Raw genomic sequence first — 23,220 nt, forward strand, 5'->3', positions numbered from 1 at the left:
CTTTGCCACATTCTTCACATTTGTAGGGTTTTTCTCTAGTATGAATTATCTTATGTTTACTAAGGGTTGAATACTAGTTAAAAGCTTTGCCACATTCTTCATATTTGTAGGGTTTCCTTTTAGTATGAATTATCATATGTTAGGAAGGGTTGAGGATTGGCTAAATCTTTGCCACATGGTTTACATTTTAAGGTCTTTCTCCAGTATGAATTATCTTATGTCTCTTAAGAGCTGAGGATTGGTTAAAGGCTTGTCTCTTATACACATCTAGATGTGTATAAGAGACAGCATGGTTTGTGGTGAGCCAAGATCAAGCCACTGCACTCCAGCCTGGGCGACAGAGCGAGACTCCGTCTCAAAAAAAAAAAAAGAAAGAAAGAAAAGAAAAAGAATATAACGCCGGGCGCGGTGGCTCAAGCCTGTAATCCCAGCACTTTGGGAGGCCGAGACAGGCGGATCACGAGGTCAGGAGATCGAGACCATCCTGGCTAACACGGTGAAACCCTGTCTCTACTAAAAAGTACAAAAAACTAGCCGGGCGAGGTGGCAAGCGCCTGTAGTCCCAGCTACTCAGGAGGATGAGGAAGAAGAATCACTTGAACCAGGGAGGCAGAGGTTGCAGTGAGCCAAGACTGTACCACTGTACTCCATCCTAGGTGACAGAACGAGAGTCCATCTCAAAAAAAAAAAAGAAAGAAAGAAAAGAAAAAGAATATAACGCCGGGCGCGGTGGCTCAAGCCTGTAATCCCAGCACTTTGGGAGGCCGAGACGGGCGGATCACGAAGTCAGGAGATCGAGACCATCCTGGCTCTCACGGTGAAACCCCATCTCTGCTAAAAAATACAAAAAACTAGCCGGGCGAGGTGGCGGGCGCCTGTAGTCCCAGCTACTCGGGAGGCTGAGGCAGGAGAATGGCGTAAACCCTGGAGGCGGAGCTTGCAGAGAGCTGAGATCGTGCCACTGCACTCCAGCCTGGGCGACAGAGCGAGACTCCGTCTCAAAAAAAAAAAAGAAAAAAAAAAGAAAATAACACATAATCATATACAAATACATTATTTTCTGCACATTCACAAAAATGAATGTCTTACCATTATTGTAATCGTGCAAAAACACTGTAAATTATTCTACAAAATTTTTAAAAATTCTAGGGAATATAGAAATAAAAAATTGAGGAAGAATTTTTGTATTCAACTAAAGTTCATTTTTTACTAGATTAAAATATATCCTTATATCTTTTAGAAGTTTTGTGTAACCCCAAGGTAACACAAAGAATATATGTTTAGATACACAAAACAGAATAAATAAAAGCACATTAACACAAAAATGAAACGGACACAAAAGAGGAAAGAAAGAGAGAAAACGAGGGGCAAAAATACAAGAATCAAATATAACAAAAAATTATTAAGATTTTCTGTTTCAGAAAAATTATTTAAATACATATATATACAATTAACTTTCCAATCAAGGGACATATTTGCAATAAAAGGATTTACTAAAAAATTTTAAAAACCAAAATCCAACTTGTTTTCATGCAAGTGCCAGGTGATCTAATGACAAAAAAAGACTGAAAGTGGCAAGACGGACATAAACATTCTATGCAGATATTAACCAAATGAGAGCAGAAGAGATCAAAATAATATTATTACATGAGCTATAAGTCAAAAACTGTCATATTTTCCCAGCACTTTGGGAGGCCGAGGCGGGTGGATCACGAGGTCAGGAGATCGAGACTATCCTGGCTAACATGGTGAAACCCCGTCTCTACTAAAAATACAAAAAAAAAACTAGCCGGGCGTGGTGGCGGGCACCTGTAGTCTCAGCTACTTGGGAGGCTGAGGCGGGAGAATGGCATGAACCCGGGAGGCGGAGCTTGCAGTGAGCCGAGATCACGCCACTGCACTCCACCCTGGGAGCACAGCGAGACTCCGTCTCAAAAAAAAAAAAAAAAAACTGTCATATTTTAAAAAATGTATTCTAAGTCAAATCTACAAGGAGACAAAGAAGGATTTTAAACAAGAATAGATTCATTTACTGGAAACATAACAAATTTGTGTGTGTGTGTGTGCACGCCTGTGTGTGTATCTCACATTTGGCTTTCAAATATATAAAGCAAATATTGACAGAAATAAACACATAGAGAGCAATATAACTACAGTAGGATATTTTAATATCCCCCTTTCTGTAATAAAAATAAAACAAGATAAAATATTAGTAATAAAAGAGAAAACTTGAAGGCACTATAAAACATTTATTTCTATTGGCCGGGCGCGGCGGCTCAAGCCTGTAATCCCAGCACTTTGGGAGGCCGAGGCGGGTGGATCACGAGGTCAGGAGATCGAGACCATCCTGGCTAACATGGTGAAACCCCGTCTCTACTAAAAATACAAAAAACTAGCCGGGCGTGGTGGCGGGCGCCTGTAGTCCCAGCTACTCGGAGGCTGAGGCAGGAGAATGGCGTGAACCTGGGAGGCGGAGCTTGCAGTGAGCCGAGATGGCGCCACTGCACTCCAGCCTGGGTGACACGGCGCGAGACTCCATCTCAAAAAAAAAAAAAAAAAAAAAAAAAAATTTATTTCTAAAAGAAGTGTAGGTGAAGGATTACCCAGGTGTCGAGGCAAGAGACTGAATGCACAAACTGTTGCAGTATAATTAAGAAAATAATTAGAAGAATAGTTATAATACAAATTAGATATAGAGATGATCATGGACATTATTAATCATTAGTATAAACATTATTAATCATTAGCTTTTAATACTACTCTTTGTCGTATTACTAATATAACTAAGGAATAACCGGTGGGTATAGGGTCAGGTGCTGGAGACATTGAGAGAAGTGACCTAGAAGGCAAGAGGTGAACCCTCTGTCATGCCCACATAAGGGCTGCTTGAGGGCCCCTTCGTCAAGCGGTAATGCCAGTGCCTGGGAACCCTTACTTAGCAGATGGTGAAAGGGAATCTCCTTTCCTTGGAGGAGTCAGGGAACACTCTGCTCCACCAGCTTCTTGTGGGAGGCTGGATATTATCCAGGTCTGCCCGCAGTCATCCGGAGGCATAAACCCCTCTCTATGGTGCTGTGCTTCAATGGTCATGCTCCTTGTCCACTTCCATGTTCCTCCCATACTCCTGGTTCCTCTTTGAAGTTCTTAGTAGACAGCAGTAGAAGAAATAGTGAAAGTCTTAAAGTCTTTGATCTTTCTTATAACTGCATAAAAGCAAACACTGACGTATGCTGTCTTCCCTCTCTACTTTGGTGACCTAAAAGGGAAGGGCCCCCTGTCCCATGATCATGTGACTTGCTTGACCTTATCAATCACCTGGACCGCTCACCCTCCTTACCCTGCCCCCTTGCCTTGTATGCAACAAATATCAGCGTGCCCAGCCATTTGGGGCCACTGCCAGTCTCCGTGTCTTGGTGGTAGTGGTCCCCCAGGCCCAGCTGTTTTCTCTTTATCTCTTTGCCTTGTGTCTTTATTTCTTACAATCTATCATCTCTGCACATGGGGAGAACACCCACAAAGCCCTGTAACATCTGGTGCTCCAACGTGGATTCACTGTGTGAAGTTGCGCTTTAAGTGTGGGACCCAGTGGAGGGCTTTCAATGACAGATTGCTGAGGATTGCGGTCATTAAGCTTGGTGGTAAGCTTGGGCACTCAGAGTATCTCGGGGACACCATGGGACAAGCCAGTACTAAGTACTCGGCCTATTTAAACTTCATAAAAACCCTTCTTAAAGAAGGAGGAATTTCAGTTTCCTCTGACAAGCTAATTGAACTCCTTGAGGTCGTCGATCTCATTTGCCCTTGGTTTCCAACTGAGGGAACTCTAGAACTTAAAGATTGGGAAGAGGTGGGCTGACAGTTTAAAATCGCTCATAGAAGGGGACATGTTATCCTGCCGGCCATTTGGACAGTTTGGTCCTCGGTTCACTCCATCTTAGAATCATTGCAGCCACAGGAGGAAGAAATGGAGGGTACTCTACCTTTCCTCTCCTCCAAAGAGGTTGAGGAAATCCTCAGTACTCTCTTTCCAGAGGACACCGCACAACTTGAGGCTGTCATTTTAGTAACGAACTTCCACTCTGATATTCCTTTGGCACCACCAAATACACTACAGCCTACCACGCCCCCAGTATTGCTTTATGAGGACCTTATGAAAGATCTCCTTACCTTAGATCCAAAAAATCCCTCTGAAATGTACTATCAGCAGCCAATGCAGCTGGAACCTCCTGTACTGTCTCAGTCCTGCTGTAGGGCTCTCAACCATCCATCTGTTTTGCCTGGTTATAAGGCTCTCAACTCTATCCCCGTTCGGCCTGGTAATGAGGCCCTCAACACTATATCTGCCTTTCCTCCTATGCATCAGGCTCCACAGAAGCCTGACCTGCAGTCTGTTCACCAGTCTGGAATTCAGGTCCTGCAGTCCACGCAACAGCCTGAAGTTCAGGCCCCTGAAAGACCTGCAAAGCAGGCAACTGTGCATCAGCTTGGCTTAAAGGCTCTCAACTTCTTCTCTATTCAAAACTCCAATTTCTTTTCTGCTTCTGGTCCAGTCACAACTGCTGTTGCTACCCATAGGCAACAGGTTACATACATTCCTGAGAATGACACCCCTCTTATGAGGGTCATTTCTCAGGCAAGGGAAGATGGGGATCCCAAGGCATGGCAGTTTCCTGTTATTCTACAATCTCCTATACCTGCCGCCCCTGTTCCAGCCACTCCTGTTCCAGCCGCCCCTGTTCCAGCTGTGCAGGATCAGTCACAGCCCGCTGACCAAGGTCAGCAGGTGGCTGATCCCGCTGCTCCTCCACACCCGCAGCTCAATGATCAGGCTCCTCAGCTGGTGCAACAAGGGCCCGCTGTTGCAGCACAGCCAGTTCCTGCCATACCTGCTGTTCGGTCTGATCCTTTACACCCTGGTGGGGTCCACTTATGACCTGCTACTTGGGAAAGTTTTTCTTTCAAATTCCTTAAAGATTTCAGAGTCGGTTAAACAATATGGTACTAATTCCCCGTTCGTCTGTTCCACCTTAAAATCCTTAGCGGAAGATAAAACGTTTGGTGCCTTATGACTGGGAAATTCTAGCAAAATCTGTCTTATCTAAATCTCAATATTTACAATTTAGGACATGGTGGGTTGATGCTGTCCAGGATCGAGTCCGCCTTAATCAGGGCTCTAATCCTCCCGTTAATGCACAGCTGACCAGTTACTGGGAATGGGGTAGTGGGCTGCAATTACAAACCAAACTATATTGAATGATGAAGTCATTGAACAGTTCTGAAAATGCTGCCTGGATACTTGGGATAAGATTCAGGATGATGGCAACAGATGTCCATCCTTTACAACCGTTAGATAAATGCAAAATGAACCATACCCTAACTTCATTGCCTGTCTTCAGGATGCAGTAGAAAAGGCTATTCCTGATGGAAATGGCCAATGTTTGGTTGTGGAACTCATGGCTTATTAACAAGCAAATTCAGACTGTCAGGCTGCTGTTCGTTCTGTAAAAGGTAAAATCCCACCAGGAAGTGATTTAATCACATCTAATATTAAAGCATGTGAGTGTGTTGGCGGAACTTGACATACTGCTATGGCCATGGTTCAGGCTATGGCCAGCATTAGAATGCCTGGACAATTTCCTGGTAATTGTTTTCACTGTGGCCAATCTGGACATACCAGAAAAAAATGTCCTCGGCATTCAGACCACCACCCTGTACAACAAAAGGCCATACAACAGCAAGTCCCACCATTCACACCATGCCCAAGATGCCATAAAGGCAATCACTGGGCAGCTCACTGCCACTCAAAATTCGACATTGATGGCAACCCTTTACAGCCACTTCAAAACCAGGGAAACGGGAAGAGGGGTCAGCTCCAGGCCTTTCCAAACAACGGGGCATTCCCCAACTCCCAGCCTTGGCCTTCCAGCCAGATGGGTGCATTCCCAGCCCAACCAATCAATCCAACCACAGTTTCCACTACAACCATTTGCCCCACAAGCACAGATGTCACAACCCCAACAAGGATCTCGGTTCAATGCTTGTCCCCCGCCACTATGGGATCTGCTGCAGTAGATCTCTGCTATATTAGGGACATTTTCCTTTTGCCTGGGGAGTCACCAATCACTGTTCCCACGGGTATTTTTGGGCCCTTGCCACCTGGCTCTATTGGTTTATTGCTTGGTCACTCAAGCTTAAATTTAAAAGGTGTTCAGGTACATACTGGTGTAATTGACTCTGATTACTCTGGGTAAATACACTATCATTAGTTCTGCAGTTCCTTGGCAAGGTTTGGCAGATCAAATTGCTCAACTTCTTCTTCTGCCATACATTCCACTCGGATCCAGTTCTCATAAAAGAACTGGAGGTTTGGGGAGTACGGATCATTAGGGTAAAGTGGCATACTGGGCTAACAAAATTTCTGACACCTGACCTGTTTGTTCTGTACATATACAAGGAAAGAGATTCGTGGGCATGATTGACACGGGTGCTGATGTCTCTATTATTGCTTTACATCAATGGCCTTGTCACTGAAGAATGTGCATCCACCGGATTGGTGGGAGTTGGTCAGGCCACTGAGGTTTATGAAAGTTCCACTATTTTACATTTTGCTGGCCCGGAGGGACAGACTGGTACCATTTGCCCTCTAATTACACCTATTCCAGTTAATCGCTGGAGAAGAGCTCTTTTACAATGGGGTGCACAAATTTCATTTATGCATGCTACCTACAGGGAGCAAAGTAAAACATTATGACAAAAATGGGATTTGTTCAAGGCACTGGTCTGGGAAAATTGGCTCAAGGTATTACTGAGGCTATTCAACCTTCCTATAAATTCGACTCAAAAGGGCTTGGTTATTCTTTTTAGAAGTGGTCACTGTCAAGTCTCCAGATCCCATCCCTTTAACTTGGAAAACTCAGAAACCGGTTTGGGTGGATCAGTGGCTGCTCCCAAAAACTAGGCTGGAGGTTCTCCATAATTTAGTCATAGAACAGTTAGAATTGGGTCACACTGAGGAATCTTTCTTTCCATGGAATTCACCTATCTTTGTTATCCAAAAGAAGTCTGTTAAATGGAGAATGCTCACTGACCTCAGGGCAGTTAATGCTGTACTTCAACCTATGGGGACTTTACAACCTGGCTTAACCTCCCCCTCTATGCTCCCTGAGTACTGGCCTCTAATTATCATAGATCTTAAAGATTGCTTTTTTAACATTCCACTGGCCTCTCAGGACTTTGAAAAATCTGCTTTTATTGTCCCTTCCCTCAACTGCTCCAGCTGCACGCTACCATTGGAAAGTCCTATGACAGGGCATGCTTAATGGTCTCACTATTTGTCAGTATTTTGTGGGGCGCGTGCTTCAACCTGTCAGGGATCAGTTTCCCCAATGTTACATCATTCACTATATAGACGATATCCTCTGCACGGCCTCTGTGTGTTGTTTTGATTTCCTGCTTTTCTGTCATTCAGCAGGTCATTTCAGAAACAGATTTGACTATCGCACCAGAAAAAAATTCAAACTTCTTTTCCTTTTCAATATTTGGGCATGCAGTTGGAAGACAAGGTGATTAAACCACAAAAAGTTTAGCTTCAGAGAGACTCCTTAAAAACCTTAAATGACTTTCAAAAATTACTTGGGGATATTAATTGGATTCGCTCTTCTTTGGACATCCCTACATATGCTATGTTTAACCTTTTTGCCACATTACGTGGATATCCAGATTTACACGGTAAAAGTTTTCTCATACCTGAGGCTGAGTCTGAGTTACGGTTCATTGAACAAACAGTTCAACATCTCAGGTCGCCAGAATCAATCCGAAATTACCTTTTACTATTTTAATTTTTCCCACTGAACACTCTCCAACAGGATTTATCATTCAGGAACACGATTTAATTGAATGGTGTTTTCTTCCCCATAGCTCTCTAAGGACACTTACTATTTACCTTGACCAAATTTCTACCCTTATTGGACAAGCCTGCTCCTGTCTGTTATGACTTTTGGGACAGGAATCTCAAAAAATTATTGTTCCCTTAAACCGTCAAGAAGTCCAACAAGCTTTTACAAATTGTGTTACTTGGCAAGTAAATTTGGCCAGTTTCCCTGATATAACTGATAATCATTACAGTAATGTAAAATTGTTCCAGTTCCTGAAACTCACTTCCTGGATTTTACCTAATATATTAACTGGAGTCGTTACTGTTTTTACTGATGCTTTCTCTAATGGCTGTGCTGCGTACACAGGGCCACAGGAACATGGAACACGTTCGTAACACAGGACTTATTTCTGTACAGCAAGCTAAACTTATCATTGTTATGGCTGTCCTTGAGGATTTTCCTGGGCCTGTCAACATTGTTTCCGATTCTGCATACATCATGCATGTTGCACGCAACATAGAAATGGTGTTAAATTTTTGCCTGATGAAAGTTTACTTTCACTTTTTTAAAGATTTCAGACAATAATCAGAGCGTGCTCTGCCCCCTTTAACATTACTCATATTCGAGACTATACATCTCTTCCAGGACCTCTTTCAGCTGTAAATGCCAGAGCTGATGCTTTAGTCACATCCATTTTCACGGACATGCAAAATTTTCAAGGCCTAACTCATGCCAATGCTGCAGGACTCAGAAGCAAGTTCCCCCTCACGTGAACAGGCAAAAACCATAGTATGGCACTGTTGCTCTTGCCAAGCGTTAATTTTACAGCCACTTCCTTCGGGAGTTACTCCTCGAGGCCTTTCCCCCAACGCACTATGGCACATGGACGTAACCCACTTGCCAGCTTTTGGGAGACTTTCTTTCATACATGTAACAGTTGACACCTTTTCCCATTTCATCTGGGCCACGTGCCAAACAGGAGAAAGTACTGCTCATGTTAAATGACACATTCTTTCCTGTTTCTCAGGTATGGGCTGCCCCACTAAGCTTAAAACTGATAATGGTCCCGGCTGTACCAGCATTGCCTTTAAAAAGTTCACTCAAGCATGGGGCATTACTCACATTACTGGAATTCCCTATAATTCTCAAGGACAGGCACTAGTGGAAAGAGCTAATAAATCTCTCAAAGACCAGCTTCGCAAACAAGATAACAAAAAGAAAGGGGATGCCAGTACTCCCCATGCTCAGATAAATTTAGCTCTATTCACATTAAATTTTTTAAACTTGGCTAAGAACCAACCTTTTACAGCAGCAGAACAACACTTTAGTAGTAATAAATTTGATCCACAAAAAGGCAAGTGAGTATGGTGGAAGGACACAAAAACTAATAAATGGGAATTAGGCACTGTAATAACATGGGGTAGGGGTTTCGCTTGTGTCTCCCCAGGAAAGGAACAACAACCTGTTTGGGTTCGCTCCCATCCACTGAAATTGTACCATGGCTCCAGCCCTGAAGAACCATCAGAAACAAAAGGTGAAGAGCCATCAGAAATCGAAGCGCAAGGCTCATCACCTGACTAATAAAATTTATAATCCCAACTTCACATCACAGCCTCGCCCTATAACTCCCCAATACTAAAAATTCCACCCCACTGACGTGGGGTCAGATAAAAGTAATGTCCAAAGTGGTTGAGAGACACCTGAAGGACAAAGGGATTCCAAAAACTATGAGTAATATTATCTTGGCTGCCATTCTGGTAGTTACTGCAGTGGTAAGCATATCCGAGGCTGCAGCAACTCGGAAATTACACCTACTGGGCATATGTACCATTTCCCCCTCTTATTTGATCTGTTTCATGGATGGACTCCTCAGCGAAGATTTATACTAATGGCAGTGCATTCATGCCGGTCCCTAATGATGACAGATTTCCAGCTCAACCAGATGAAGGAACACCTTTTAACGTGTCCATTAGATATAAATTTCCACCACTGTGCATAGGAACTGCACCTGGTTGTTTGGCATTCTCTAATCAAAATTGGATGTGGAGTGTACCAATCTCTAGTAATGATTCTTATCAGGTGCATAATGTTTTCAGTAGTTACTCTTTTCAGGTTCTGACCATTAAAATAAATTCATTTGAGGAACAGAGAATTCGTGTCACAGTAAAACATAATAAAACAAAAGGATTGCCAGACTGTTTAAAAGAACCTATAAAGAGTCTAAGAGACTAAGGCATGAGAATCACTTGAACCTGGGAGGTGGAGGTTGCAATGAGCCAAGATTGCACCATTGCTCTGCAGCCTGGGTGACAGAGTGAGGCTGTTTCCAAAAAAAAAAAAAAAAAAACAGTATTTTTATCTGCACCTGATGTCTTCTTTTAGGATACATAACAAGTGCTACCACATTTAAAAATACCAGCTAGGTGCAGTGGCTTACACCTACAATCCCAACAACTTGGGAGACCAAGGTGGGAGGATCAGTTGGGACCAAAAGGTTGAGACCAGCTTGGGTAACACAGTGAGACCCCATCTCTACAAATAATTTAAAAAATTTGCCAGGCATGTCTGTAGTCCCACCTATTCAGGAGGCTGAGATGAAAGGATCAGTTGAGCTCAGGACGCTGAGGTTGCAGTGAGTCAGAATCATGTCCCTGCACTTTAGCCTTAGTGACAGAGAGAGGTTCTGTCTCAAAACAACAACAACAAATAAACTTAAGAAGACCAAAATTATACACTGTGTGTTTTCTGACCAAAACAGAATGAAACTAGGAATTAAAAGTAAAACAGGCAAATCCAAAAATATATAAAATAAAACACACAGGCCAGGCGTGGAGGCTCACGCCTATAATATTAACAATTTTGGAGGCCAAGGTAGGAGAATTACTTGAGCCCAGGAGGTTGAAGCTAGCCTGCACAACATAGCAAGACCCTGTCTCCAAAAAAAAGTTAGAAAAATAAAATAAAAATAAAACACACTCCAACATATTCTTGCTCAAGGGTCAAAAATTTTAATTTTGTTAAGATGTCAATACAACCTACAGGGGTGAACAAATTTAATATCTTTATAAAAATCCTAATAGCATAGTTGTTTTTTTTAAACAAAAATGTTGTTTAAAATTTTTTAATTTGATTATGAACTATAACTAGCCAAACATCCCCTGAAAAATAGGTATTATACTTCCTGATTTCAAAACATATTAAAAGCTACAATCACAAAAACAATGTGATACTAACAAAAAGACAGTTCAACAGAAAAAAAAAAAGAATAAAGAGCTCAGAAATAAACCCTTCTGTATATGACCAAATGATTTTTCACAAAGTTGCCATGAGCACACAATAGAGAAAAAATAATCTCTTCAAATAATAATTCTTAAAACTGGATATCTACTGATAAAGCTGGATCCCTTCTTTGAACTATATACAAAAAGTATTTTAGGACCGGGAGCGATGGTTCACTCCTGTAATCTCAACACTTTGGGAGGCCAAGGTGGGAAGACCACCTGAGGTCAGGAGTTCAAGATCAGCCTGGCCAATGTGTTGAAAGCCTGTATCTACTAAAAATACAAAAATTAGCTGGGCAAGGTTGCAGGCACCTATAATCCCAGTTACTCAGGAGGCTGAGGCAGGAGAATCACTTGAACCTGAAAGGCAGAGTTTGGAGTGCATCAAGATGATGCCACTGCACTCCAACCTAGGTAACAGAATAAGACGTCTTGTAAAAAATATATATATATATATATTTTTTAATAAAATACTAGACATAAAAAAAAACAAATCTCTTAGAAAAAACATAGGGGAGGGACATAAAATTAGTCTTGGCACCATTTTCTTATATATGACATTAAATGCATGAGCAACAGAAAAAAGAAAAGAAAAATTTACACAACACTTCAAAATTTCTTCACATTAAAAAAAAAAAATTCAAGAGTGACAACTTCTCTCTTCAAAGGAAATTGGTAAAATATTTGCAAAACACATGTGATTGGCAAGACATGGTGGCTCACGCCTGTAATCCCAGCACTTTGGGAGGCCTAGGTGGGTGGATCACCTGAGATCAGGAGTTCCAGACCAGCCTGACCAACATGGAGAAACCTGATCTATAGAAATACAAAAATTAGCTGGGTGTGGTGGCACATGCCTATAATCCCAGCTACTGAGGAGGCTGAGACAGGAGAATCACTTGAACTCAGGAGGTGGAGGTTGCAGTGAGCCAAGATAGCGCCATTACACTCCAGCTTGGGTGACAGGAGCAATATTACATCTCAAAAAACAAAAAAAACAAAACACCAGGCTCAGTGGCTCACACCTGTAATCCCAGCACTTCAGGAGGCTGAGGGGGGCAGATCACCTGATGTCAGGAGTTCGAGACTACCCTGGCCAACATGGTAAAACCCCTTCTCTACTAAAAATACAAAAATTTGCTGGGCAAGGTGGCACGTGCCTGTAATCCCAGCTACTCGGGAGGCTGAGGCAGGAGGATTGCTTGAACCCCAGAGGCAGAGGTTGCAGTGAGCTGAGATGAGGCCAATGTACTTCAGCCTGGGCAACAATAGCGAAACTCCATCTCAAAAAAAAAAAAAGTCCTGTAGTATCTTTTACATAGTAATGTAAAATACAATCCTAAAATTTACATGAAATTTCAATAAACTTTAAATAGCCAAAGTAATCTTGACAAAAAAGAACAAACCAGGAGGATGTCATACTTAATAATTCCGAACCGAATTTCAAGATTATACTAATAAAAACAGGATGGATTATGCAGAAAAACAAAAATCAAATGGAACAGAAATCACTACTCTCCATATTTCCAACATGAAAAAACAAGAGAACTTAAAACATTGTTTAACATAGTTTTTGTTTGTTTGTTTTTTACTTTTGAGATGGAGTTTCGCTCTTCTCACCCAAGGTGGAGTGTGATAGCACGATATTGGCTCACTGCAACCTCTGCTTCTTTGGTTCAAGTGATTCTCCTGCCTCAGCCTTCCGAGTAGCTGGGATTACAGGTATGTGCCACCACACCCAGCAAATTTTTGTATTTTTAGTAGAGAAGGGGGTTTCACCATGTTGGCCAGGCTGTTCTTGAACTCCTGACCTCAGGTGATCCACCTACCTTGGTCTCCCAAAGTGCTGGGTTTACAGGCGTGAGACATTTGCCCGTCCTAACATACAGTTTCATAAAATTATGCAGATATTTATGGTTCACCTGAAAATATTAAAAAGTAGATTGTGCAGTCTTTTATACGCCACGAAGATGACTTTGGCTGTCACTGTAAACTTCAAGGAAGATCACAAAAGGGAAAGTAGAATCCTTAGAGAATTAAAAAGCATAAGACAGAAGACGCCCTTATGTGAGAGCAAAATTTTTTAAAATCTCAGGCTTTCCTGAAACTATTTTTTTTGTAACACAGCTTCCCAAATTCTATTGCAAGGACTGCTTTCTCCTTAATCTTTGGACCTCTGATCTGTGTTGTCCATTGTGTTCATTCTCACCTACCTGGGGGTTTGGCCATCATCTCATGTCTCTTCATATTCCAGGGCTCTTTTCCTTGCTCCAGACAGGTGATCAGGTCTGGCTTAGAGACAGCAATACCTGTTTTATTAAAAATAAATAACATGAATGTTGCTTATATTCTTCAAATAATGTCCCCAGTAAAGAGAACGTAATAGCCTATTCTAGCACATTAACCCCAAAATTCTCATTTATAAGAATAATTTCTAAATATTTAGAAAATGGGCCAGGCACAGTGGCTTATGCCTGTAATCCCAGCACTTTGGGAGGCCGAGGAGAGTGGATCACTTGAGGTCAGAAGTTCAAGACCAGCCTGCCCAAAATGGTGAAACTCTGTCTCTACTAAAAATACAAAAATTAGTTGGGTTTGGTGGCACACGCCTGTAGTCCCAGCTATTCAGGAGGCTGAGGCTGGAGAATCTCTTGAACCGGTAAGGCAGAGGTTGCAGTGAGCCAAAATCATACCATTATACTCCAGCCTGGGCAACAGCAACACTCCTTCTCAAAATAATAATAATAATAATAATAATAATTTCACTACCTAGTACCACTGAATCAAAAGCTGGTGGTGACAATTATATTTTAAGGTGCGGGCAACAATATTTTATGTCACTAACTTTTGAAATTATCACTAATATAGAGTAAAAAATACAGGTCTGCTCAGGAATGTGGAAAGTTCAGATCAAGGTAAACTTCAAGAAATTTATCTTGAAGAAATCCTTCTCTACACTGACAAATTCTCAAGATTTTCTTCAAAAACAGTGATGTGAAACTCATTTATGTAAAGCATCAGTTACCAAAAAACATTTTACCAAAAAAAAAAAAAAAAAAGAAAAAGAAACAGAGTATGTTAGGAATTGTGTATTGAAGTTGTTCTCACCCAGGAAGATCAGGTTTCTGTAGTTCTCTAACATCACATCCCTATATAAATTCTGCTGTGCAGTGTCCAGGCATTGCCACTCTTCCAGAGAAAATTCTATGGCCACATCCATGAATGTCAATGGTCCCTGAAAAACATACACACACACACACACACACACACACACATTTACCAGGTGGCCAAGGGCAGAATTTTTAATTTGACTCAAGGTGAAAAGAGAGACTTAAGAGAACAGGTTCTGACTTACAGGAGTGACTGAAATCATCCAATTAAATAATGCTTTTTTCTTTTTTTTTTTAAGGCAGAGTCTTGCACTGGAGGCAATGGTGCAATTTCGGCTCACTGCGACCTCTGCCTCCTGGGTTCAAGTGATTCTCCTGCCTCAGCCTCCCAAGTAGCTGGGATTATAGACACTTGCCACCACACCCAGTTAATTTTTGTATTTTTAGTAGAGACCGAGTTTCATCATATTGGCCAGGCTGGTCTTAAACCCCTGACCTCAGCTGATCCACCGGCCTCAGCCTCCCAAAGTGCTGGGATTACAGGCATGAGCCACTACACCCAGCTGAAAATAATTTTCAATGCAGAAATATTCTCTGATGTATTCTCTAACTCTGAAAAAACAGTGCAATAAGATCCACAACATCAGTTTATATATGATAATTTTCTGGATAATAAAGCATAAAATTAAGGACATGAGCACAGGCATATACATTTTTGAGTGCTATATTTCCATAATAGAGAATGAATTCTGTGTATTTTTGAGACTAAAAAAATATGTTGAGTTGGAAGCTATCTCTCAAATTTTAATGTGTACAATAAACTGGAGATCTTGTAATGGAGATTGTTTCTTCCAGATAATCTGGAATAAAGCCTGAGTTTCTGAATTTCTAACAAGCTCACCAGTAATGCCAATGATTTTGGCCTAAGAATAATATTTTATCAAACATCCAGTATGTGGAAGAACCTGTGTTTTTCCTAGTTTTTCTGGACTATAAAGGAAGATGAAAGTATTCATTTTCCAAGAACAGATATATGCAAAGAAATCTTAAGAAAGAGGAGCAGCTGCCAGATTAAATTTGATAGTTTACACAGATCAGCTACATAAAGATACTTAATAATGAGGAGATTCAAAAAAAAAAAAAAAAATTAGCTGGGTATGGTGGTGGTTGCCTGTAGTCCCAGCAACTTGGGAGGCTGAGGCAGGAGAATGGCTTGAACCTAGGAGGCAGAGGTTGCAGTGTGCCAAGATAGCACCACTGCATTCCAACCTGGGTGACAAAGTGAGACCCTGCCTCAAAAAAGAAAAATAATAAAACAAAGGAAAAATAGTTAACTATATAGTAAAACAATCTGTCAGAGAGCTCTTATCCAAGTGAACATCAACAGCAGTAGGACAAATTTTTATGATGTGCTGATACACCCAGAAGAACACAGCATCACTGCTGAAATATTGTTCCCAAAAAGTATTGTTCCCAAAAAGTAAATTATAGGCTGGCTGGGCGTGGTGGCTCACACCTGTAATCCCAGCACATTGGGAGACCTAGGATGGGGGAGTACCTGAGGTCGGGAGTTTGAGACCAGACTGACCAACACGTAGAAACCCCATCTCCACTAAAAATACAAAAATCAGCAAGGCATGGTGGTGTATGCTTGTAATCCCAGCTACTTGGGAGGCTGAGGCAGGAAAATCGCTTGAACCCGAAGGCGGAGGTTGCAGTGAGCCACAGCACATCAGCCTGGGCAATAGAGCAAGACTCCGTCTCAAAAAAAAAAAAAAAAAAGTACACACACACACACACAAAGTTAAGAATGCGAATTGGCGAGAAAAAACTGGCGTCTGGAATTGTCAGAAGGTGCTGGTAATTTAGTATTTTACTTCAAGCCAGAGTTAGGCTGGAGAAAAGTAGGGCTGGGGGGTACAATTGAGACCCTGCTTGAAAAACCTAAAAAGTGCAGGGCACAGCCAGACGCAGTGGCTCACACCCGTAATCCCAGCACTTTCGGAGGCCGAGGCGGGCGAATCACAAGGTCAAGAGTTCGAGACCAGCCTGGCCAGCATGGTGACAGTCCCGTCTCTACTAAAAATACAAAAATTAGCCAGGCATGGTGGCGTGTGCTTGTAGTCCCAGCTGCTCGGGAGGCTGAGGCGGGAGAATCGCTTGAAGTCGGCAGGCAGAGGTTGCAGTGAGCCGAGATTGGGCCAGGGCACTCCAGCCTGGGCGACAGAGTGAGACTTTGTCTCAAAAAAAAAAAAAAAAAAGAAAGAAAAAAAGGAAAGAAAAGAAAAAATACGTAGGCCATCATCAGCCCTCCGCGGAGTGTGAAAATAGTTAAGTGACATGGAATTAGACTGAGGTGGAAATCTAGTCCCTGGATTCCTACTTTTTTAAAAAAATCTAACTCAAATGCATTTATTTATTTTTTTATAAATTACTAAATTAGAGGAAATGAAATTCAGGCTTATCCAACTATAAACAGCCAATTAAGCTCTGATTACATAACCAGCAAATTTGTAGGCTAAGGTGGAAATTAGGACACTACGAACAGTACCTAACTACTGAATTTGGGTTTGTTTTTTTTTTCATCATGCACCGTATAAAAGTATTTTCTTCAAGCCGCTCTAATGGACCACAAACTACAACCCATAGGGGTGCTCTATAATTTTTTAACAACTCTTTGATTAAATTCTTCAATATTTTTGCGACGACTCCCACAAATTTTTAAAAGGCTTCTCCCCTCACGATCCCACCGTGATCCCTGCGCAATCTGGGAGAGACGCCGCCCTGCGGGTGCAGAGCTGCCCAGAGAGCGCTCGAGACCAAGGCACAGTCACTACCCAAGGAAGAGACAGGACGCCCCGGTGGCCGGCTGTCCGCGCAACCGCCATCTTATGGCTGAAGGGGACTGAGGCTGAGCTGGTCAAAAACTCTGGGCGCAGATTGTGGAGCTGACTGCTGGGAGGCCTGAGTCCCGCTAGTCACTTCCCAACAGTTCTAACCAGCCCCTCCCCTCTCCCGGGAGGTCGGACCGGCACTCTCACCATTTCAAGGCTTCCAGGGGGTTCTGACGTCTTAGCTGCGGATCTCCCAATACTTGCAGGTCACTAGTCCACAGAGACCAGAAGCTCCCGCTACAGCAAGAGACAAAGCCCCCGCCAAATCCCGGAAGCCGCCCTGGCCGCTCTACCTGCGGGCCTGATTGGACGGCTCTTAGCCATTCATCCCTGATTGGATGACGTTTAAGTCCCCGCCTCCTCAGGCCCTGAGTGATAGAAAATATGACCAGATGCTGAGTTGAACGAAGAAAGAGTGACAGCTTGGGCTGAATGAAGGAAGAGTGACAGCTTAGGCTGCAGCCTTTTCAGGCAGGGCTTCCTCCCAGAGCTGAGCCAGGCCCACCCCAGAAGGTATTTGCCTTTAACTTTGTGTACAAGGTCATACGCATCTATAAATAATATACTATATGGCTATTAACGAAGGAAAAGTACATAATAACAATTATTTTAAAACTTCGGCTTTTATGTTCTTCCGGACTTCTGGCGCTTTAAGGAAGTAGCCTAAGTTTTTTTGTGTTTTTTTGTTTTGTTTTGTTTTTTTGACACGGAATCTCGCTCTGTTGCCCAGGCTGGTGTGCAGTGGCACCGTGTGGGTTCACTGCAACCTCCCCCTCCCAGGCTCAAGCGATTCTCCTGTCTCAGCCTCCCAAGTAGCTGGGATTACAGGCACCCACCACCACGCCCAGCTAATTTTTGTATTTTTATTAGAGACAGGGTTTCACCATGTTAGCCAGGCTGGTCTTGAACTCCTGACCTTAGCTGATCCACCTGCCACAGCTTCCCAAAGTGCTAGGGTTACAGGCGTGAGCCACTGTGCCCGGCCATTACCAAACTTTAAAAAGAAAAAAGAAGTGTTCAAGACCGTTTGAGCCCTTCCCTAAACTAGCACAGTCAGTTCACAGGTTTCTACTGCCTTGAGCAAATAAGGTCAGCCAGAGTTAGGCTTTGTAAAACAGATTCTGTATCTCAATGGGAACATCTGTAAAGGCACCTGGCAATGGGCGTGGATATAGGAGGGATGAAAAATTGCTACAATTTTTGCAATGAATATTATTCTGTCTTTTTTGCATGTGTGGTTTATACAACTCACTTGCATCAAGAAATTTGTCCAAAGACCAACAGCTACTAAGTGGCTGGGCTGAAACTCAGGATAAACTGAGTTTGTTGATCTATACTCCTCCATAGATCAAACTATTGGCTTCTGCAGACCCATGAAATACTGGAGAATAATACTATTACAATAGAAGCCAGATTTGTTTTTCTTTAGATTTGTGCCCATATAGTACTGTTTATTATTGGGAATAATCCTGTCAAGAAATTGCAGAAGCACAAGGTGCCTCACACCTATAATCCTAGAACTTTGGGAGGCTGAGTTGAAAGAATCACTTGAGTTCAGGAGTTCAGGTGCAGGCAGGCAACATAGTAAGATCTTGTGTCCATGAAAACAATTTTTAAAAATTAGCCAGGCATGATGTTGCATACCTGTGGTCCCAGCTACTCAGGTAGCTGAGGCAGGAGGATTGCTTGAGCCAAGCAGATTAGGCTGCAATGCGAGATAATTGGTTACACCACCACACTCCAGCCAGGATAAAAGAGGGAGACCCAAGAAAAATTGCAGGAGCATTTTGAACAGACATAGAATAATTTAAAAGAAAAGCTGAGGGATGAACTTAGACAGTCAAAGCCCAAAAACATTTATTTTTCATCATAGAAATAATATGAAAACTTGTAAAATAAAAAAATTTTAGAGAAATTAAATTTAACACAGTTAAATTGAGCAAAAAATGATTTGCAAATCAGATAGCCTGTGGATCCAGAGTAGGCTCAGAGATACTCCAGCATAGCCACATGGTGGAAAAAGCAAAATGACATACAGGAAATGGAAGAAAGGTAGAGAAACAGCCAGATTGATTGCAGCTTAGAATTTGCCTTATTTGAACATGATTTGGACAGCTGACATACTTATACTTGCCAAAACACTTCAGCTGGAACAAGAATGGGTGCAGTCAATTTATAAATCAAGGTAGATTTCAGTTTAGTATGTGAAAAAGAAACCTATTGAAAAACATTAAAGGTGAAAACGGGCAGCATTAGAATATAATTAATTTAACAATTTCTCCCTTTTGGTCATCTTCTCAATTTTGAGAGCTACATCAAAACTTTAGATATTGATGTCACTCTATCACCATCAAAAATTTACCTATTGGCCGGGCGTGGTGGCTCACCCTTGTAATCCCAGCACTTTGGGAGGTTGAGACAGGCAAATCACCTGAGGTCAGGAATTCAATACCAGCCTGGCCAACATGGCGAAACCCTGTCTCTACAAAAATATAAAAATTAGCCAGGCCATTGAAAGGTGAAGCCAACTGGGCTTCTGGGTCAGGTGGGGACTTGGAGAACTTTTCTGTCTAGCTAAAGGATTGTGAATACACCAATCAGCGCTCTGTGTCTAGCTAAAGGTTTGTAAACACACCAATCAGCACTCTCTAAAATGGACCAATCCGTGCTCTGTAAAATGGACCAATCAGCAGGATGTGGGCGGGGCCAAATAAGGGAATAAAAGCTGGCCACCCAAGACAGCAGTGGTGCCATAATGACAGTACTTGAAAGTAAGCCTCTTCCCCTAGGGACTAGCACCCAGTTAGCAGAACTAGTGGCACTTACCCGAGCCTTAGAACTGGGAAAGGGAAGAAGAATAAATGTACATACAGATAGCAAGTATGCTTATCTAATCCTACATACCCATGCTGCAGTATAGAAAGAAAAGGAGTTCCTAACCTCTGGGGGAACCCCCATTAAATATCACAAGGAAACCATGGAGTTATTGCAACACAATGCAAAAACCCAAGGAAGTGTCAGTCTTACCCTGCCAAAACCAGCAAAGAGAAAAGACAGAAAGAAAAAGAGAGAGACAAAGTCAAAGATGGAAGGAAAGAGAGAGAGGAAGAAACAGAGACAAAGAGAAGTAGAGAGAGAGAGGGAGAGTCAGAGACAAAGAAGGAGTTGAAGAGAGAGACAGAGAGAGGAAGAGACAAACACGGAGTCAGAGAGAAAGAGAGAGAGAGAGAGACAAAGAAGAAGTCAAAGACAGAGATATAAGTAGTGAAAAACAAAAAAAAGTGTGCCTATTCCTTTAAAAGCCAGGGTAAATTTATTTATTTATTTATTTGGAGAGAGAGAGAGACAAAGAAGAACTCAAAAAGAAAGAAAGAGATGGAAGTAGTAAAGAAAAAACAGTGTACCCTATTCCTTTAAAAGCCAGGGTAAATTTAAAACCTATAATTGATAATTGAAGGTCTTCTCTGTAACCCTATATCACCCCAATACCACATTGTTGTCAGTGTAAAGCACCGAGGCCACTGACAACCCATAGCCTTCCTATCAAAAATGCTTAACCCAGCAAGTTTCCTAACAGGGGATCTAAATCTTAATTACCATACGAAGGTCTGACCAGACTTAGGAGGAACTCCCTTCAGGAGAGGATGATAGATGATTCCTCTTGGGCGATTAAGGGGAAAAGACACAATGGATATTCAGTAAGTGAAAAGGAAACTCTTACAGAAGCAGAGTTAGGAAAATTGCCTAATAATTGGTCTGCTCTAACCTGCGAGTTGCTTGCCCTCAGCCAAACCTTAAAGTACTTACAGAATCAGGAAGGAGCCATCTATACTAATTCTAAGTTAATATGGACAAAACGAGGTCTTATTAATAGCAAAGAAAAATTAAAATCCCAAACTTACAATGTTTTCAACTAAAGTTTGCTAAAAGTAAACAGTGTAGCATGTATTATCCTACTACCACACACTCTCAAAGGATTTCTCAGCTTGCAAGAAATAACAAAATCTATCCAGTAAGGATAGGAACTACAATCCCAAATAGACTTTTTGGCAACAGTGACTCTCCAAAACCACCGAGGCCTAGACCTCCTCACTGCTGAGAAAGGAGGACTCTGCACCTTCTTAGGGGAAGAGTGTTGTTTTTACACTAACCAGTCAGGGATAGCACAAGATGCTGCCCGACCAGTATTTACAGGAAAAGGCTTCTGAAATCAGACAATGCCTTTCAAACTCTTATACCAACCTCTGGAGTTGGGCAACATGACTTCTCCACTTTCTAGGTCCTGTGGCAGCCATATTGCTATTACTCACCTTCAGGCCCTGTATTTTTAACCTCCTTGTCAAATTTGATTCCTCTAGAATTGAGGCCATCAAGCTACAGATGGTCTTACAAATGGAACCCAAATGAGCTCAACTAACAACTTCTACTGAGGACCCCTGGACCGAGCTGCTGGCCCTTTGACTGGCCTAAAGAGTTCCCCTCTGGAGAACACTACAACTGCAGGGCCCCTTCTTTGCCATTATCCAACAGGAAGTAGCTAGAGCAGTCATCGCCCAATTCCCAATAGCAGTTGGGGTGTCCTGTTTAGAGGGGGGTTGAGAGGTGAAGCCGACTGGGCTTGTGGGTCAGGTGGAGACTTGGAGAACTTTTCTGTCTAGCTAAAGGATTGTAAACACACCAACCAGTGCTCTGCGTTTAGCTAAAGGTTTTTAAATGCACCAATCAGCACTCTGTAAAATGGACCAATCAGCGCTCTGTAAAATGAACCAATCAACAGGATGTGGGTGGGGCCAAATAAGGGAATAAAAGTTGGCCACCTAAGCCAGCAGCAGCAACCCACTCACGTTCCCTTCCATGCTGTGGAAGCTTTGTTCTTTCACTCTTCACAATAAATCTTGCTGCTGCTCACTTTTTGGGTACTCACTATCTTTATGAGCTGTACACTCACTGCAAAGGTCTGCAGCTTCACTCCTGAAGTCAGTGATGCCACGAACCCACCAGGAGGAACAAACAACTCCAGACACTCTACCTTTAAGAGCTGTAAAACTCACTGCGAAGGTCTCCAACTTCACTCCTGAAGTCAAGCAAAACCACGAACCCACAAGAAGGAAGAAACTCCAGACGCATCTGAACATCAGAAGGAACAAACTCTGGACACACCATCTTTAAGAACTCTGACACTCACCATGAGGGTCTGCGGCTTCATTCTTGAAGTCGGCGAGACCAAGAACCCACCAGAAGGAACCAATTCTGGACACACCATGGTGGCAGGTGCCTGTAATCCCAGTTAGTTGGTAGGCTGAGGTGGAAGAGTCGCTTGAACTCTGAAGGTGGAGGTTGTAGTGAGCCAAGAGCATGCCACTATACTCCAGCCTGAGTGACAGAGCAAGACTCTGTCTCAAAAAGAAAAAAAAAAAAAAAGTACTTATTTAGTGTCAAATCCTGTGAGGTTTTTTAAGTGGAAACATGGACTTCAGGTTATTTTATTATTTTTATTTTTATTTTTTTTGAGATGAAGTTTGGCTTTGTCACCCAGGCTGGTGTGCAATGGCATGATCTCAGCTCACTGCAACCTCCATCTCCTGGGTTCAAGTGATTCTCCTGCCTCAGCCTCCCAATTAACCATAATTACAGGTGCCCGCCACCACCCCTGGCTAATGTTTGTATTTTTAGAAAAGACAGAGTTTCACTATGTTGGCCTGACTGATCTTGAACTCCTGACATCAGGTGATCTGTCCACCTCAGCCTCCCAAAGTGCTGGGATTACAGGCATGAGCCACAACACCCAGCCTATTATTTATTTTTTGAAAGGTTAGAGGGGGCTATCTTGTGTTGAAATCTCCTGTTGGCAGAAGAAAAATATAAACCTGGCCTGTTTTAGGATCTACCTATTTTCATAAATTTTCAGTTTGATTATGTCACATTTAGCACAAGTGACTCATTTTGGTTTGGTTTGGTCTGTTTGGAACTAGTACACAAGCTCAGTTTAGAATGATGGACTCCAATAACTTTTGTTTTGTTTTGTTTTGTTTTGTTTTGAGATGGAGCCTCACTCTGTCAT

The 23,220-nt window shown here is 42.3% G+C and overlaps 1 protein-coding gene and 1 pseudogene across 1 annotated transcript; both read right to left on the reverse strand.

Moving 5' to 3' along the window:
- LOC105529217 overlaps positions 1–23,220 on the reverse strand; it is a 158,505-nt pseudogene that overhangs the window by 8,638 nt on the left and 126,647 nt on the right.
- Positions 13,389–17,153, reverse strand: LOC105529214 (putative zinc finger protein 56). The gene is made up of 3 exons (XM_011966309.1): positions 17,103–17,153; positions 14,264–14,390; positions 13,389–13,447 (listed from the first exon to the last, which is right to left on the reverse strand). Exons 1-3 carry the CDS (start codon positions 17,151–17,153, stop codon positions 13,389–13,391), a joined length of 237 nt encoding a protein of 78 aa, XP_011821699.1.

Source organism: Mandrillus leucophaeus, unplaced genomic scaffold (assembly GCF_000951045.1).
Source record: "Mandrillus leucophaeus isolate KB7577 unplaced genomic scaffold, Mleu.le_1.0 Scaffold755, whole genome shotgun sequence".
NCBI lineage: Eukaryota > Metazoa > Chordata > Mammalia > Primates > Cercopithecidae > Mandrillus > Mandrillus leucophaeus.